The following is a 15,786-nucleotide window of genomic DNA, read 5'->3' on the forward strand; positions in this document are numbered from 1 at the left end:
GTCAGTAGTTTACTTACCTATTTGTTTGTTGTTTATTTATGAATGCCATAAATCACCTACATCTAAAGGTTTCAAACCAGTCTACGATGGGTATGAACTGTATAATACAAAACAATGTTTATTGAGAACCTTTAATTCTTAATTACCAATATGTAGGTATTTCCTTATTTCAGTTATTACATCATCATCTACAAGAGAGTACACTGTAACAGAACCAGAAAGAGATGGAGTATCTCCAACTTACACCGTTCCCTATCAGTGGCGACAGACAATCTCATTTGATGAGTGCATTCATGAGGACTCTCATCAACCTATTTCAGCCACTCAGCAACTGTCAGTGGACAGCATCTTTGTTTTGTATAACAGAGAAGAACAGATCTTGCGATACGCAATGAGCAATTCAATTGGCCCAATTGGTATGTTCAGTGACAATTACCCTAGTTTGCTTCATTCATTTTATTCTAGTTGGGATCCTCTGTTTCATTCATCCTGCATCTTTGAATTTGTAAGCTATCACGTGAAACGTTTATATCTAAGATCCCTCTTGTGTCAGATGTATTGTTTGTCCATACCTTACTTCCCAGAGAGCTTTCTAAGTAGCATGGGAAGCCTACAAGCAGAAGCTGACAATATTAATCCAATACCACTGGTTTTTTTTTCTGAGCAACTGGTATTTGGTGGCCTGTTACCTCTCACCATGGAGATTCCACTGATAAACCCACCATCTATAAATGTCAGTGGCCACCGCATCCTCAGACAGATATGATAGAATTTAGAAAATGAGTTTGAAATATGTATTTCCAGATGTTGATGCTAACTTCTAAATCCTCTATATGTACTTCTTGATTTGGGTCTCTGGCACAGTCACTGGGATCCTTTCTTGAACAAAACATTGTAACTTGCAGAAGAAAGCAGAGATTTATTTGAAATTCTGCATGTTCATAGTTGATGCAATGCAATGCCATTGTCATTATGTTAGGAAAAACATGGTGTGCCATAAGTATTTCTAATAAATTGAGAGGTACTTTTGAGTTTCTATAGAAATGATGACTAATGAATAAATGTATTTTGATTTCTATGTAGATATCTTTAGACAAACCATTACCATGGTTTGTAAATTGACTATCAGTCATAAGCAATGGCAAAAGTTTTTCTTATACTAGTAATGTAGATTCTCTGCATTTAAACAACTGTATATATTATCCACTTAGATGGATTTCTGTTTATGCATAATCTATTTGTCTGTTTGGCAACAAATCTGGCTTTTACACCATTTTGTTGTTGATGATGATGAGAACAGTCATAGTAACAAAGAGAATATTACATACATCCACATGCTAATATTTCCCACCACCTCTTGACAGAATCAGGTGATATAAGCCGGAATCCTTGCTACATTGGCACCCATGGTTGTGATATCAATGCAGTTTGTCGTCCAGGAACAGGCAATCAGTTCACCTGTGAATGCTCAGTGGGCTTCCGAGGAGATGGGCGTACATGTTATGGTATGGAGATATTGCAAAATAATAAAAATAGTTCAATTTAAAAAAATAAAAAATTGAGTTTCAGAGAAAGTCAGCTGCGTATCCTGAAAGCCATTTGTATTGCTTTTCAGCATCTGTGTTTTGCTCTTTAATGTTACTTTTGATATGAATTTGCTATAGCATACAATACTATAGCATACAATAACAAATATTGCTGTGTAGTGTTTTATTTTTCTTTTACCCTGCCAGCAGAAGTTTCACAGATTTATGAGGCCATTGGGCTACATCTCAATAGCAACAACAGTCTGATCAGATTGTTCTAAAACTCATTTTTCTTTTTCCTAATGCAGCATCTTGAAGTGTAGGGAAATTCAAGCTAGAGGAATGTAGATTTGTAGTTTTTTGGATGACATCAGCTTGGGGAGCTGTAGTCCAAAAAACACAAATCAGCACACCTCTGATCAGCACAGGCCAAACTAAACATGTAATTAATCAAGTAGTATGGTGGTCACAAGTCTGTTTTTTCTTCCTTCACGAAACAACAGCCATGAGGGGACAAGTTGGGAATGCAACATGAGCAAAAAGGATTTTAACATTTCATTGTGTTCCTTCTGGGTTGAAGGCCTCTGAAGCTACTGTTAATCTTTCATCCCTGTCCCTAATCCTGATCAACATAATTGCAGGGGCAAAGGGTTAAATGCACACTCCCACCATAGCAGAGTCACAATCTAGATGTTGGCTGTCAGCTGCTGTTTAAAAAAAGAAAAAACAACATAGAGAAAGGCACTATCCAACAATGAATGCTTCATCTGTTTTGACACTAAATTTCTTGGGACTGAACAGTTAGGATATACAGTCTCTCCTGAAACCTTTTTTCTATTGAAAATGGCCAACACCTTAAGCTCGCAGCATCATGAGGCAACTCCCAGATTCCTAGGAAGTCAAAGCAGGAAACGTATTATAATGACAACACCAATGTCCAAAATAGACAAACTATATATATATATATAGTTTGTCTATTTTGGACATTGGTGTTGTCATTATAATACGTTTCCTGCTTTGACTTCCTAGGAATCTGGCAGGAGACAACTGAACCAACAGGTTTATGTGGCAAAGTCAGAGATTGTGTGCTTTATCATGTGAACCTTATCTGCCATTTGGCAGGTGCTCCCAGTCTTTTTTCAAAAAAGTTTCAAAAATCTATTCCTCAGTTGAATTAGAACTGAGCAACAGATAGTTAATGTTGCTTGTTTCAAGAATGGCATTAGTGACAGCTGTGCAATAACACTTCCTGTCTATGTAGATATAGATGAATGCTTGGAGCAGCCAACCGTGTGTGGTAGCAATGCAGTTTGCAATAACCAGCCAGGAACTTTCCGATGCGAGTGTCTAGAAGGATACCAGTTTTCAGCTGATGGACGAACATGTGTGGGTGAGTTTACAGTCAAAGCATCCTTTCATTGTTTGGGGGAAAGTGGGGCTTATAGGGTAAAATATCAGCATTTTCTCCTTTTGGTTGGGACCACAACAATTTTCTGCGCTCGACAATAAACCACCCTCATGCTAAAACCAATCAACCTGTGAACTCAGGAGACTATAAGGGAGTGCTGTGCAATTGTTGCTGCACAAAATGTTGCTGCAGAGTGTGTAATAAGGGAGTCTTGATCAGATAGAAGTAGGTTGATGTAAAATTCATCAGGTCTCCCTGGATATCTGAGAATAATTGGGCTCAGGAGGTTGGTGCATAGATCTCTATAGAAAAGACAGTATAGTAAAACATGAGCTACAATTTCCACTTGGCCATCATTACATGGACACAGGCAATCCGAAATAGGTATATGTTGAAATCTTCCCTCTATGAGCTTAGAGGGTGAAACATTCTCACTAATGTGAACGCTCTTCTGGTCTTGTTGTCATTGTGCTAGACAAATATGAAGAAATTGTAAAGGCATTATTAATAACAACACTGTATTTGCCTGACTGGCTCATATGCTTTTGAAGTTCTATGTCCCAGGTTCTTTGTTTGAGTGCTGCTTTAGCACCGACATGCCCCATCACCAAGAAAACATTGACAGAAAAAAACATTTGCCTTATTTCTTTTGTGAATTGGCGTTTCCAGTCTGAGTGAAAGGAGTCAAAAAGTGACATCTGTGCCATGCCTTCTGAAGAGAAGATAAGCTTTAGCCATTTGTTTGTTTGTTTGTTTGTTTGTTTATTTATTTATTTATTTATTTATTTATTTATTTATTTATTTATTTATTTATTTATTTATTTATTTATTTATTTATTTATTTATTTATTTATTTATTTATTTATTTATTTATTTATTTATTTATTTATTTATTTATTTGATATCCCGCCTATCTGGTCAGTTACGACTACCCTAATTAAACATATGGATTTTGTAAAGAATCTTTACAAATCTTTACAAATACTGTATGTAGGAAGGACTCCCTATACCTCAAAGACTCTGTTCAAACCAGTTTGCCCTAGACGATCCAATGGTTCAAAGGATAGCTATAAAAATGCTGTATTTGATTCTCCCCATATTTTACAACTAGTACACAATTAATTATTTGTTGTACACTTTTAAAATTACAATTTGTATATTTTAGACATATAATATGTTTTATCAACTGGTTGTACATTTTTAAATCACATTTTGTTTATTTTAGCCATAAATATGTTTTGTGAACTGGTCACTCGACCATAATAAATCCATTCATTCAAATATCAACATGTTCTATTTTAAAACTTGTTGATGAATTCCTTTGTTGCGTACTTTTTCTGAAAACAAATGAAAGTAAAAATAGTAATGTAAACTTTTTTCTTTACTAATCATTCTTTTCTGGAGAAATATCAGGGTCTAATCCAATTTCTTGTCTCAAGGAGAATAGACCCATTGCATCAATTAATGAATTTTAAACCGACATGTATATAAACCCAGTTGATTTAACTGATCCGATCTAATTGTATTTAAGCCCAGAAATAACAAGTCTGTTCTTTCTTAATTTTGTCAAAGGAATATCTAGTTTGTTAAGAATTATTATAGGATAGCAAGTGCAGGCTCAGTTCGCTAACATGATTTGTTGAGCTTTATTGGGTAACATTATCTGTTGTCTGACATTATTCAGAGGATGCACCTCTCCTAAGGTAGGCCAGAGTTATTCTTCATTCCTGCAAAGTTCTCATCTTTCCTCTCACCAGGCTTGCAGCTTGAAGACTTTGCCTGCTATGCAAGTCAGAAACATAACATTGTGGAATGGTAATCCCGCTCTGGCTCTGCCACAGTTTTGTTCGTTCTCTCCTGAATGGATATTTGTAAAAGCAAGCAGGAGAATATGCTTGAGTGAATAGGCTGCAGTTCCAGAGGCGGCAGCAGAGACAACATTCTGGAGTGATTTCTCTGTGATTCAGAACACTTGCACGGCCACAGTCCCCCTCCCCACTTTTGCATTGTTGGGGAAACTGCTAAAAGAGAGATGTCCAAAGGCCTACTAGGGTTGCTCCTCATTGTAGGAAAAATAAGGAGACTGATATATGAACTGAACATGCATTACTGAACTATTTACAGAATTGGCCAATGGGCCACATCTTCATAAAGTCCCCACTCACCTTATCAATAGTCCCTTCGTTCTTGCTAGGTTCCACTCCTCCCCTAGTGCTTCAAAGTCTTTAGTCAAACCAAGGAAGCGGTGGGGGGGGAATGCCTTCTTAACCCTCCGTTTTGGGGAGGAATAGCTCTTATGGAATTAACTTTCCCTCCTTTTAAGTCCTTTCTCCATCAGGCACAATCCTTTGAATTCTCTTTCAGATGCCTTTACCTCCGCTGAATAGGTATTGGAGTGGTCACCGCTGACCACCTTCAAGGAGTAGGTCCTTTGACTCAAACTCTCTTGCCATAAAGCAAAGTATTTGACCCCTGCTACCTTGGGAAGCACTCTGTCTTTGAAGGGGATGGTAGGGTCCAAGGGAAGTGCCTGCAGAGTAAGAAGGGACAGCTTGGCGATCAACTCCCTCTATTTAGACGCATCCGTTCATTCTTCAGTTCTGCTTTCCTCTTTCTACCTCATCAGCAGTCCTGGGCTCCTTTCCCCAGATTGCTCAATTTCTTCTTCTTTTATAGTCTTTCTTTTGATGAGAAACCCCCAGAGTGGGAGCCTAACCTCCTTTCCCCCCTTTCCATCTCTCCATAGTTGTCACCTTAATGGCTGGAGTGATTGACACCATCCCTAGGTGTCATGGAGAAGGGTACCACCCATAGCTTCCTGACATCTCTTTTCTAGGACCAAGACAAGGCAGGGAAGATGTTGAGATGACCCTTTTCACAGGCCAATACTTACCCATTCACATGTGTGTGTGTGTGTGTGTGTGTGTGTGTGTGTCTTTCTGTTTTTAGTTTATGTCCTATTGTGTTTATATGAAAGCCCTGTGACCATTACAGTGGTGCCTCACAAGACGGGCGCTCCATTTAACAATGAATCCGCATTACGACGAGGTTTTTTCAATCGCAAAAGCGATTGCAAAATGACGGGGGAATTTCGCTGTGCGATAATCGGTTCCATTTCAGGAACCGATTTTTGCTTCCTGACGATCAAAACAGCTGATCGTCAGGTTTTCAAAATGGCTGCCGGATGCTCAAAATGGCTCCCCACTGTGTTTAGGAGCCATTTTTCACTGCACAGGCACCCGAAAATGGCCGCTCCTATGGAGGATCTTCGCTGGACAGTGAGTTCTTAGCCGACTGGAGCGCATTAACCAGGTTTTAATGCGTTTCAGTTGCTTTTTTTTCGCTTTACAATGTTTTCGTTCTACAGCGATTTCGCCGGAACGAATTAACGTCGTAATGCGAGGCACCACTGTATTGCCAACAGGATAGGATTTAGGGGGAGATGTTCAAAGCCTTACCAGAAGCAGCAGCAGCCTACTATGCAACATATTGGAGGAACACAGATTAGCATATAAAGATGGGTACCTACAGGAGACTGTGAAGTCCAGGGTCTCTAATTACCTTACTAATGTACACCAAAGTGTGACTTCCCTTTTAGTCTGGTGAATTGGATTTGTCCACAAAAGCTCATATTAAAAAAATATAAAAGCTAGTATTCTTGAAGGCTTTCACGGCTGGGATCCAATGGCTGTAGGTTTTCAGGCTGTCTGGCCGTTTTCTTGAGGTTTTTCTTCCTAACGTTTCACCAGTTTCTGTGGCTGGCATCTTCAGAGGACAGGAGTCAGAACTCTGAGAACAGAGTTTTTGTGGATTACAGTGCAGACATTCTGTAGGTGGATTATAATCCATGAATTCTCACACTGAAATACATCTGTTAGTATTTAAGATACCACAACTCCTTTGTTATAATCGTTGTTATATATGATGAAACAGATTAGCAGATTTCCACCCTGTAGTAAACTGAGAGAATAGAAGTGACATAGTTACGTTTTGATCTAAGAATAAAGTGTAACTTGAGAAAGCTTTTGGAAACTTTATAGCTTTCGTGGATCAGCCAAGGAAATGTATAAAATATTTCCTTTCCTTTATTTTAGTTGTTTCAACATCTGTTTGGAGGAAACTTGAGTTTAAGTGTATAGTCTGGCATTTCCTGAATAATTTTCTTTCTTACTCTTTCATTCTCACACATATTTAGTTATGTACATTCTTTAGCTAAGGGTACCAGTTAACAATTTAGTACAATTTACCCCTGCTTGGTGCCCTCAGATGTGTTGAAGCCTAACTGTCCTCTTTCTCCCGTTGGCTGTGTTAGCTGGGGCTAGTGAGAACTGTATGACAATAGCCCCATGGAGAACAGCAGGATGCGGGTGGGATCCATTGATTACACTCTTAAAAATAAGTCCCAGTCAGTTCTGTAGGGCTTTCTTCTTAGTATTTATAGCTTTGTTTCCTCAAGTGTGTGTGTGTCACAGAGGAACTGTTTCTGTGTAGAATTTTAGTGCATGTACTGTAACTACTTAGGTCAAAGTTGCCTCAAAATTATTATATAACCAGAGGATATCTTTTCACTTCTCGGTATCCACATTTATCTCTTATGTACAGTTGGCAATATTTTGCATGGAACACAAGCTCTGGTGTGCAGACTAATCAGAGGCTTCTTTTAAAATAACAGAGAAAGGTAATGGTTAATATAACAGTTACAGAATTCATATTTTTCTACTTTCACTGACGTAGATGTTATTACATTACATTAGCTTTTTGACAACACGATTTAATGAAACAAATGTATTTTTAAACATAAGCAAACATTCTAGTCCTTCTACAATTATTTGTACTTTGGAAAATTAACATTGTTCCTGAATGTAAATTAAACTACAAATTTGTACATTCAGGATAATTCATTTAGCTTCTCCTGCTTTACTCTGTCTAATGCTACAATCATTTAGAGATGCTTTTAATTTTTCTTTTTTTCTTTTTGAAGTATATTCACTTCTGTCCCCAGAGCTCAAACAAATTCCTTCCTTCCTTCCTTCCTTCCTTCCTTCCCCCCCCCTCTCTCTAAGATATCAGTCACCCCCTCCCCCATTTCTTGGAGGAAAATATCCCTTTGTGAGGTACATCTTTTGCTGTGGCCCTAGGAGAGAGAACCCACACTGAAAGTGGTGTTCTAAGATCAGGGGGACAATTTAGTCCTCACTAAATTCACTTAAATTAGATGTGAAGAACATACTCGGGATAGAGGTCCAGAATTTTTCTTTGTCCCATTTGAATTGTGTGCTACAGTCTGACATACTTGTGTGATGAATCTCTAAAGGAAAAAACAATGCAGCTGACACTGTTTGCCAGATCATTTAAGAATCTCTTGTGCTGTCTTGACCAGATGGTTTTGGAGCTTCATTTGTTACAAACAGTTTCTTCCAAAAAAAAAAAAAAGTCTCTGCAAAACTGGATTTTCATGTCAATTTCTCTCTTCCCATCTCTCAAAGGAATGGAGAAAATAATGTGGATGTTTAGGAAATTGACAAGTTATTTCTAAGGGAGAAAAGATCAGATCAGCTTCAGTGTTCAGCAGGATGTGAGAGAAAATTTTTGTGTTTGGCTTTCAGAGTTACCAGCTTAAAAAAAACAAACAAACAAACCCACATGTGCCCATTTAAAAAGCTTAGTAAAATAGTACACAGATACATGAATTGCTAATAGTGGACTTTTCCCCCCTGACATGTTGAGGAATCATTTTAAATTTTAAATTTGATATTGTTCTCCATTTGATATTGTCTCCATTTGTTTAAAACTTATTAAACTGCCAACAGAGTTACTGCTATAGTTACTGCTAAGTTACAATTCTGGGCCAACTTTATTTCCGTTTTTTAACACGGTAGTGAATTTTTTGTGCCTAAGCAACAGATAGTTTGTTGAGTATATCAGAGGCCTCTAGGGCTTTATTCTCCCTGCAGATGTTTTCTCTCTCCACTCCTGCAGATGTTGCCTTTGTCTGTTCATGTACATCAAGGCAATGCATGCAGTCTTCGTGGGTACAATTGGTTTTCTGCTGAACCATGAAGTGAATGGGGAATGCTGAGATATGTCAACTAAAGAACCCTAAGTGAGGATAATTAACATCTTCAGTGGGTCATAATAAGCTCATTGAAGGGGCCAACAACAACAAACTTCCTTTTGTATGTGGATAAGTCTCTTAGTAGTAAAAGGATATTATGAAAAGAACAGATTTTGTTGCTTTCAAAGAGGAAGAAACAGCTAAAGTGACTGTAACTTGGATAGATGTGAATGGAAATCTATGATTAACCTCACGACTGATAGATGGTGACAATGAAAGATGGGAGAGAACATTTAGGTATAAATATGAGGAGTTCTGGTTTTATAACATTTAATTGGTAGCAATAGATTTGGGTGTTTACTGGACTGCCTTGCACCTTTACTTATTAGGGTGAGTAAAGCTACTAGAAGGATAGATGATGGCAACAGCAACGTCTCTGCTGTGGTCATCCTCCTGAGTAAGCACTTTAGTTTTGGTGATGAAGCACTTGTAGGTGCTTTGGATTGACTGGTCTTCTATGACTAATCATCTTTGCCCTATACTTTACGTGCGGCAACGTTATGCCAAGTAAAATCAGCAAAGAAACAAACACAGGCCTCAAAGTCCAGCACGCGGTGCACACTTTACATGTATTGATCAGTTTCTGTGATGCCTGCCGGTAGGCTGACTGCTGCACTGAAGTGCCTGTATGACTGGGTATTGGATTTCCATATGCTAAATGGAAAGGTAAATGTGCAGCTGTATTGGAGAACAGAAATTTTCACGCTACACAGCTTGCCCTCTGCCACCCTGCAAAAATGATCTAGCTGCTCTCACATACAGTTAGTGGTACAGAAATGAAATGTCAAATAGACATTGAGTTAAAATGCACTAAATAAGACAGAGAGAACCAGAAAGAGAGTCGATAAAGTGAGGGAAGAGGGGGAAAAAGACAAGGAAATGTGGCTAGTATTTGTAGAGATGAAGCACTTGAATGGGTAAGATAGAAGATGAGTGACTGACACTGAAAGACGAAATTCTACATGGGATAGAGTTAAAGCACTAACATATGTGAACAACAAAACAGAGATTAAATAGAGATTGTTGGTGACATCAGATTTGGCTAGGTGCCCCATTCAATTTATGAGTAATAATTTGGCTGCATTTTACGGATTTTCCCTCTACTACTTTCAGCTTTTAAGCACAGAAGGAGCCTCCGTGAAGAGTGGAAAGCACTGAAAGTACACTCGGGTGTCCCCTGGCCAACAGCATACAGCTGTCCAGTCCTTCACTTCCAGAAGAGTTGCAAACTTGTTGATGAGCAAAATGACCCAACAGTCCTTTTTAAGGACCATAAATGACAATAATTTCTTAATGTGTTTTTAATTTTTACCTATAATTCATATGCATCCATAGTTTTAACTTGTGCAACATTCTAATACAGAAAAAGAAAGGAAGGAAGAATGGAGCCTTTAGATATAAACCTTTATACACACATATAGCATAATGCTACTAATGGATCTACCAACAGGAATTCTATTTGATTCTTTCTAAATATATTTTGTCCTCTAAAATCCTTCTGTTAAAAACTGTAAAAGAATAGCCTTCATATTAAAGCATTTTTGTTCATTTATTTCCGACTCACAGCTGTGGAACGTGACATTAATCACTGCCTGACAGGGACCCATAATTGTGATATCCCCCTACGTGCCCGCTGCATATATGCTGGTGGTTCTTCTTACCATTGTACCTGCCTGTCAGGCTTTTCTGGAGATGGGCGCTCCTGTGTGGGTGAGTGGCTCCATTTACTCCACTTTCCATTTTGAGCCTAATCTTTTGTTTGGATTCTTCTTATTTGTGGGAGGTGCAAGAAATTGCAAGAGGAGGAAATTCAACAATTAGCCCAGTAGGTTTTCCCTCTCAGTGCCACATTTTAAAAATACATCTGATCGCAAATATCTTGAAGGAATTACTACTGAAAGTACAGCACCAATATGAGGGGCCGGGGAAGACTCCTGCGACTGAGCACCAATATTTAACATTGTATTGATAGAGGAAGTATCTCTTTTTAAGTTATGTGTGTCACACTTAAGTGTAATTTCCCCCCTAACAATATCCTTGGGATCAAGCTTGCAAATTAGTTTATTCTAGTTTAGCATCTAGTTAGCCATCATACCTCCCCTAGTTTAACTAATTGTTGGTCAGTCTAATTGCTTTGGTGCCTTGCAATGACTTTATGTCTATCTTTATGGCCTCTTTATGGAATGTTCTACTTTTGGTGGGGGTGCCAGGCCCCTTTCCTCCTAATATTCAGAAACCACATACAAACATTGCTTTTTAGGGAAGCATTTCAGGAGACCCTCCCTCAATAACTGTTTGATATTTAGTCTTATTTTTAGCAATTATATTTTGTAATTTGTAGCTCATCTGTTGCCACCATCCTGGGTTTTTAGCTGTATTATCCTCTTTTATATTTGTGGCCTGGGTGGGATAGTAGCTGTTCTTTATGTTTTTTATCGTTGGAAACAACCCAGAATACTGTAGTGGCAATGCAACTAAATGGTGTAATCAATCAATCAATCAATCAATCTTGCAAGGGTTTGGCAAACCCACAGTTTATTGATGCAGAAATAATCACCCATACATTTTCCTTGCTCAGTCTTTATTTGAGTGATAAATCAGTGGATGTTTATGCTCATCATGCCACAGAACTTTGACCAAAATGCCCACTGGTTAGCTGGATAAGGCCTGTGTCCCTTATGAAAACAGAGAGTGTGTAAAGACCCTTGCTCCTGAGTGGAAGACCTAAGGCTGCCTCTTTGTGTGGAATGTTCTTCTTATTAAAAGGAATATATGTATCTTAATGCACAAAACAATTACCGTACATTTTGGATCCTTTCTGTTTTACAGATGAAGATGAATGTCAGTTGAATCGCTGTCATCCAGATGCTTTTTGCTATAACACACCAGGCTCCTTCACATGCCAGTGTAAGGCAGGCTATCGTGGGGATGGTTTCCAGTGTGTGACAGGAGGTAAACAATTTTTAAAATATTTAAAATAAAATTATTGGCAATTATGTATAATTCTATTTAAATGGGAAGAATTGTGCACTGTGTATTGTGATCAGAACTCTCTGATCAAATAGATTTTTTGATGGTGTTATTTCATTAGTTTATCTTTTTTTAAAAAAACTTTAGGAATGTTCACAGGGCAATCTTATGCAGAAATAAGCCACATTACATTGAAAGGGAGAAAGTTGCCTTGGCTGCAGAGAAACTGCCACTGCACAGAAACTGCTTGCCATGTGGTGATAGCTGCAAGATGGAACCGTCTTAAAACTGTATTGATATTGTGGTTGTAACATGCCTTGTGTCCTCTTTCTTTCCATCAAACGACAGTAATTCTTTTGTTTTTCTCTTCAGTGGTTTATGAAAAAAGTCTAGTGATCTTTTGGTTTCTGGTAGTCTATCCAAACAAGAGGCTGGGGCTTCTCCAACCTACAGGCTATACAGTGGGCCCTCGACTTACAAAGGCCCTAGTTGTGAATGTTTCGGGTTACGAACCCGATCTCATCGCAAGTAGCAGACCCTACTTGCGAACGCAGATCGAGTTACGAACCAAAAAAGGCTTCTTCTGACATCAGAGGCAGCCCTTTGAAACCTCCGAAGCCAAAAAGGAGAAAGGATGGGAAGTTCGAATTTCCTGCCCTTCCTCCCTGCCTTTTTGGCTTCGGAGGTTTCAAAGGGCTTCCTCCGGTGTCAGAGGAAGCCTTTTGAAAGCTCCAAAGGCAGGAAATTCAAACTCCCTGCCCTTTCTCCCTGCCTTATTGGCTTTGGAGCCACCGAAGCTCACCCAGCGGAGGGAGGCTAGAGCTGGCTGGGCGCTTGGCCGCTCGCCTCCAGCCGCGTGGAAGCAGCGGAACACTGGCAGGCTTCGGACTGGTAAGTCCTTTTTAAGTTAGGATACTATAAACATTAAATGAAGGAAATATTCACAACTCTTCTTGTTTCTTCTTTTCATTCTGTCTTTTATCTAAAGAACTATTATTTGTCTTTTATTTACAGAATCAGAGAAAACAAAATGTCAGCGGGAACAGGAACAATTTGTGGCTCTTGGTCCAAGGGGACCCAGGCCTGTTGGCCAGTTTATTCCTCAGTGTGATGTGTATGGAAATTATTTGCCAACCCAATGCCACAGAAGCACTGGATATTGTTGGTGTGTAGACAGAGATGGTAATGAAATTGATGGAACAAGAAGTGGCCCAGGAATCAGACCACCATGTAAGTGGCCCGTGAGCCATTCAGTTGTTGCAGCAGTTTTCAGGATTTATATTCTGATGTTATGGGCATTTAAATCACAGGCATACAGCTCCATTTCATAATTTTTACACACGTAAGCTGTGTGATATCCATGTTGTTTAGCCATATTGGCATGACCGAGCAGAAAGTCCTAAAACATGGCAACCTGGTCGCTTGCCTGAGGAGCAGCTCCATCTTTTGAGACAAGGAATAAGGAAACAAACAAATGAGCTTGGTTTTCGAAGTCTGTTCTTACCCACCAAGGCCATCAGATAGGATAATGCTTTATGTCTTTGTTATTGATTACATTTCAAAAATTCTACAGGTTCCTGCTAGTATCTCCAAATTGAAGCAGTTGTTGTTATATGACATCAGATAAGTCTGCAGTGGTTTGTATCACACAGGTGGTGAAATTCATAAATGGGAGAGGTATAACAAACATGACTTGAATTATTCACAGTTTTATTTCCCTATTAATTTTTCATTTCCACTGTGGGAAGTAAAAAGGAAAAATGACATTTGTGTAAGGGCAGCCACTAGAATGATTCTAATTTTCTTCCCCCTTTCAGTCAGATGGAAAATAGGTGTGGGAGTTTGTTTATCTTGATCTCTTGGTGGCTTTTGCTGTCATTAGCAATGAGGGCATTAACTCATACCCCCTCACACAGTATTGTGAACATGAGGAGAGAGTGTAAGATTGTGCTTGCTAATACTCCCTGCCAACAGTGAGTTTGGTTTCCATATAAAGGGACTGTATTTCCTCATGCATATAAATCTCATATAAGAGGAACCTGCGCCATTTGTGTGGCATGCTTTATATAAAAATGACTTTGAATTGTCACAGATTATTATGGATCTATACTGTGTCCATGAAGTGTGGATTAGGATATATTGCTCAGACCTTATACATATTTTATGACATGCAGTGATTTTCAGTTTGCCTCCAAGCCTCTTGATCCTAGCAGTTGCCTCATTGTATAAGATGGTTCCTTAGGGACAGTGTTTATCAGTTTATAAATAAATGAAAACATGTTTTCTCAATATGGGAATAAGACAGGTGTTTGATATTCTGTATAAGTAGGGTGGATATCTTGATATTCTTTTGTCCCTGTCCCTTGCAGAAAGAAATGTAGGCACTGAATGGCTGTGTCCTACAATTCCTTCCCCTGTTCCTCTCCTCTTCCTTTTTCTTCTTTTTCTAAGGTTAAGGGTATGAATCAAGTCAATTCATGTAATTCTCATCTTTTCCTTTTAATAGGCAGTGCAAGGCAGTGGTGTTAGAAATAAGTCTATGAAATTGGTAGAACTCATGCCCTCAAGTACAGGTGCACGACTTCTATTCAAATCTTTGGTGGTTAAATATATCAAACTTTGGCTGTATTCTGTATATTTTTAATGTAATCTGGTCTTGCAGATGATATTTGCAGTCTTAACTACATGTGTTCTCTATTATTTGTCAATCAGGTCTAGGCACAGTTGCCCCTCCTGTTGTTGTTGGTCCCTCTGTAAAACCAGATACAATCCCTCTGCCTCCAGGAACGCACTTACTCATTGCTCAGAGTGGAAAAATTGACCATGTCCCTCTAGAAGGGAGTGATATGAGAAAATCAGATGCGAAAGCTTTGCTATATGTACCAGTAAGTACACCTTGAACAGAATGTGAACAAGATTTGAAAAACATGAAAACAAGATTTGAAAAAAGTGTTGCCATGAAAGAATGAGTTTAGTATGAAGAGCCATTACACATCTGAATTGTAGGTGCAACTTCCTTTCATACACTGTATATTTTGGGGACTGTGAGTGGGTTGCCAAGGCAGCTGCCTCTAGCAGGCTGTCTAGCCCAAGCCAAAACCAAGGGACCTACAACGGAGACTCCGAGAAGTCCAGGACTAGAGGAGAGCAGAGCTCGAGCCAGGCACGCACAGAGGCACTGCTCCCTGAGGATGGTGGGGTTGATGAGGGAGACACCGCAGCAAGTGGGGGAAAGAATAAGGTTTTTAGAGGAGGGGGTGACAATGGAGCAGGATATGTTATGAGAGAGCCCTAGATGAAAAAGGAGGCCAAGAGGAGATAGAGGGAAAAGTAGTGAGTGAAAACGGAGAGGATAAGGAATAGCACTCAGACTGGGAAGATGAAGGGGCTTGGGGTGATACCCTAGAGCAGTGGTCCCCAACCTTTTCCAAATCGTGGACTGGTTGGGGGGGTATGTGTGTGGGAGGCATGGCATGCTTGAGGGTGGGCGGGGTGCGCTTGTGCACGTTCGCGAATGGGGGCACGCTTTTGGGTGGGTGGGGTGCACATGCATGGGGGCAGGGCAGGGCACCTGTGCGTGGGGGTCAGCAGGCTGTGCATGTGTCAGCAGGCTGTGCATGTGTGTGGGTGTTCATGCATTGAAGACCCCTGCCCTAGAGGACTTTGAGGAAGACTACAATGCAGAAGGAACCATAGAGCTAGAGGGTGAATGGGACTATGTGAACAAAGAAGATCCATGGAGGATGCTTAAGGACACGAGGAAGAAA

The 15,786-nt window shown here is 39.5% G+C and overlaps 1 protein-coding gene across 1 annotated transcript in view; it reads left to right on the forward strand.

Annotated features, from left to right (window-relative positions):
- The window catches only part of NID1 (nidogen 1), a 62,077-nt gene that overhangs the window by 23,418 nt on the left and 22,873 nt on the right, over nt 1-15,786 (forward strand). Inside the window, exons 8-14 of the mRNA XM_020787151.3 lie at nt 174-416; nt 1,365-1,505; nt 2,788-2,916; nt 10,616-10,759; nt 11,879-12,001; nt 13,034-13,249; nt 14,732-14,904. Coding sequence (XP_020642810.3) covers nt 174-416; nt 1,365-1,505; nt 2,788-2,916; nt 10,616-10,759; nt 11,879-12,001; nt 13,034-13,249; nt 14,732-14,904 — 1,169 coding nt within the window. The remainder of the gene's footprint in view (nt 1-173; nt 417-1,364; nt 1,506-2,787; nt 2,917-10,615; nt 10,760-11,878; nt 12,002-13,033; nt 13,250-14,731; nt 14,905-15,786) is intronic.

This window comes from Pogona vitticeps, chromosome 1, assembly GCF_051106095.1.
Source record: "Pogona vitticeps strain Pit_001003342236 chromosome 1, PviZW2.1, whole genome shotgun sequence".
Classification (NCBI taxonomy): domain Eukaryota; kingdom Metazoa; phylum Chordata; class Lepidosauria; order Squamata; family Agamidae; genus Pogona; species Pogona vitticeps.